Genomic DNA, 2,856 nt, shown 5'->3' with positions numbered 1-2,856 from the left:
ATCATGTGTCTCTATGTAGTCATCATGTGTCTCTGTGTAGTCATCATGTGTCTCTATGTAGTCATCATGTGTCTCTGTGTAGTCATCATGTGTCTCTCTGTAGTCATCATGTGTCTCTTTGAAGTCATCATGTGTCTCTTTGAAGTCATCATGTGTCTCTATATAGTCATCATGTGTCTCTTTGAAGTCATCATGTGTCTCTTTGAAGTCATCATGTGTCTCTTTGAAGTCATCAAGTGTCTCTTTGAAGTCATCAAGTGTCTCTTTGAAGTCATCATGTGTCTCTTTGAAGTCATCAAGTGTCTCTTTGAAGTCATCATGTGTCTCTTTTAGGTTCGGGCAGATCATCGCGCAGATAGAGGGCGACTTCTCCCACGCCAGAAACATTCTGAAAGACTACAAGCTGCTGTCGAACCGCGTTCTCGCCGCCATGTTTGTCGCCGCGCTGATATTTGAATCTGCTCGTTACCTGAAGTCTTACCTGGGATCCGTTCAGTTCGATAATGAACGCGTCTCTAAGGAGGACGAGGCCGAAAGTAAAGGTTGTCCCACGGGCTGCAGGATGAGCGGTCCGGAGTTCACTTCCTGCTTCCTGTCTCTGCTCGTGGTCACGTTGTATTTCATGGCGATAACGTTGGTGGTCGCTCTGGATCACGTCGTGTTTCTGATCGTCCAGGCCGCGCTGCCGTGGATGCTGGAGTTCCCACCGACGACGGCCAGCATCAGTCTCGATTATAAGGTACAACGTGGTCATTTTGTAACTCTGAATAGTCATTTTGTTTTTGTTTGTTGTCTTCAAGTGTCTTGTTGTCTTTGTGTCCCTGTACAAAAGCATCAGCTAAATGAAATGTAATGTTTAACGGTTTTTTTGGTCGTCATTTTCTGTCAATCTATTCGAAGTTGTTTAATGATTTTTGTCGCCTTTAAGTTTCTTTTGAGGTAATTTTGAGTTTTTGTAGTTCTTTATGTATTTTGCATCTCGTTTAGTTGTTTTCTGTGTCTTTTCAGTAGTTCAGAGTGTTGCTGTAGTCATTTTGTATATTTTTGTCATCAATCTGTGTCTTTTAGTAAAAATGTCCTGTCTATTTGAAGTGGTGATTTTCCATCTCGTTGAAGTCAGTTCGTGTTTGGGACTTTCTGAACTCATGTCATGTTTCTCCGTGTCTCTCTGAAGTCCTCTTGGCTCACTTTGTGGTTGTTTTATGTGATTTTGTAGCCTTTGTGAATATTCTTGTTGTTATATTTTGTGTTTTTGAGGTTATAATGAGTCCCTTAGCAGTTGTTTAGCATCTCTTTGTCATTATGTGTGTTTTTGAAGTTGTTTATGTATTTTTGCATCTCATAGTTGTTTGTGTGTCTTTTTAGTAGTTCAATGTGTCTCTAAGTTCATTTAGCATCTTTTTGTATCTTGTTGAAGTGATTCTCTGTCTGTTTGTAGTCTTTAAGTGAATCTTTGTGGTGTTTAAGTTTCTTTTTGCTGTCAGTCTGTGTCTTTTTATAGACATTTTCAGTCTCTTTGTAGTCATTGTGTCTTCTTGTGATCGTTTTCTATCCATTTATGTTCATTTCCTGTCATTTTTCATCTCGTTGAAGTCAGTTTGGGACTTTCTGAACTCTTTATGTTTCTCTGTGTCCTTCTGGGACACTTTGTAGTTGTTCTTTTTGATCATTATTGTCTGTCTGTATTCTTTTATATTCTATACATCTCAGCAGTCATTTTTCCTCTCTTCAAGACATGTTGTGACTTGTGTGGTCGAGTGTCTCTTTAATGTTGTGTGTAGGTTTCTTGGTGGTTGTGTTGTTTGTTGTGTCTTTGCCTGTTCTGAGTCCATCCACAGCTGCAGTATCTTCTTCCTCGTTATTTGAACTCTCTCTCTTCTAACCTCCTGGCAGGTGAAATGGTTCCCTCCGGCCCTCTGCCTGATCCCAGAGCTGTGCTTCAGTCGGGAGCTCACACACTTCCACAGAGACTACAACTGGACCTTTGACCCCGAGCCCTCCCTGTGCGAGGCGTCCGTCGCCCCCCCCAGCCCAGGCGTCTCCCTGCTGCTCGGCTTCCTCTGGATCCTCAGCTACCTCCTCGTCTTCATCGAGGTCTACGCCCGCCGGCTGAGAAGGAACATCTCAGGGTCCTTCTTCAGAGAGCAGGAGGAGAGGAGGAGGGAATACCGGAGGGAGAAGGAAGTCCAAGAGGAGCAGAGAAAACAGAAACACGTCACGAATGTTCTGGTTCGGTGAAGAGTGACCAACTCTAAATGTTCCTCTTTGATATCAGACATCTCTCTGCCTGTACACACAAACTGAAAGGTTGACAATAAAGTTGACTTTGACTTTCGACACTTACAACATTGTCTTGCACTTTGTTTTGTTTCTTTTCTGTCTCTTTTAAGATCAGAGGTATTTTATTGATCCCAAGTTTTGACATGTTTGCGTTGCAGCAGCATCAAAAACAACAAAACAAACCAAGGCGTTGCACTTCGGTTCTCCGGTGAAAGAGTGACACATGCACACTTTTGTTTCCCTGTAAATGTTCCTCTTTAAAATCAGATATTCAGTTTGTTCTCCTTCAACGTTCTCTTGTTTATTTTCTGTCTCTATTGTGACGACAGATAAGATGACATAAGAGGTTGCAGCTGCATAAAAAACTACAAAACAATACAAGGCGTTGGACATAATAATAATAATAAATTATATTTCTATAGCGCTTTTCTTGAAGACGCTTCACATTATGAGGGAGGGTAGACAAACAAGGACAGGCAAAAACAACAAAACTAAACAAAACAGAAAAGCAGTCAGGAGGAAGCTGGTTGAGAGGGGGGGGGGCTTCTGGATATACAGAGTTGAAGAGGTGGGTTT

At 41.9% G+C, this 2,856-nt stretch overlaps 1 protein-coding gene across 1 annotated transcript; it reads left to right on the top strand.

The window, feature by feature from the left end:
- Positions 1–328: 328 nt before the first annotated feature.
- LOC104945683 (osteoclast stimulatory transmembrane protein-like) lies at positions 329–2,238 on the top strand (the record flags this gene model as incomplete). The annotated part of the gene is made up of 2 exons (XM_010771391.1): positions 329–739; positions 1,894–2,238. Coding segments are annotated over 2 exons (756 nt in total), but the record flags the coding sequence as incomplete, so codon positions are not given.
- Between the last annotated feature and the right edge of the window lie 618 nt (positions 2,239–2,856).

This window comes from Notothenia coriiceps, unplaced genomic scaffold (genome assembly GCF_000735185.1).
Source record: "Notothenia coriiceps isolate Sejong01 unplaced genomic scaffold, NC01 NC01_scaffold00009967, whole genome shotgun sequence".
Lineage (NCBI taxonomy): Eukaryota > Metazoa > Chordata > Actinopteri > Perciformes > Nototheniidae > Notothenia > Notothenia coriiceps.
The sequence above is the reverse complement of the archived record's forward strand: the minus strand, read 5'-3'. Positions and strand labels throughout refer to the sequence as shown.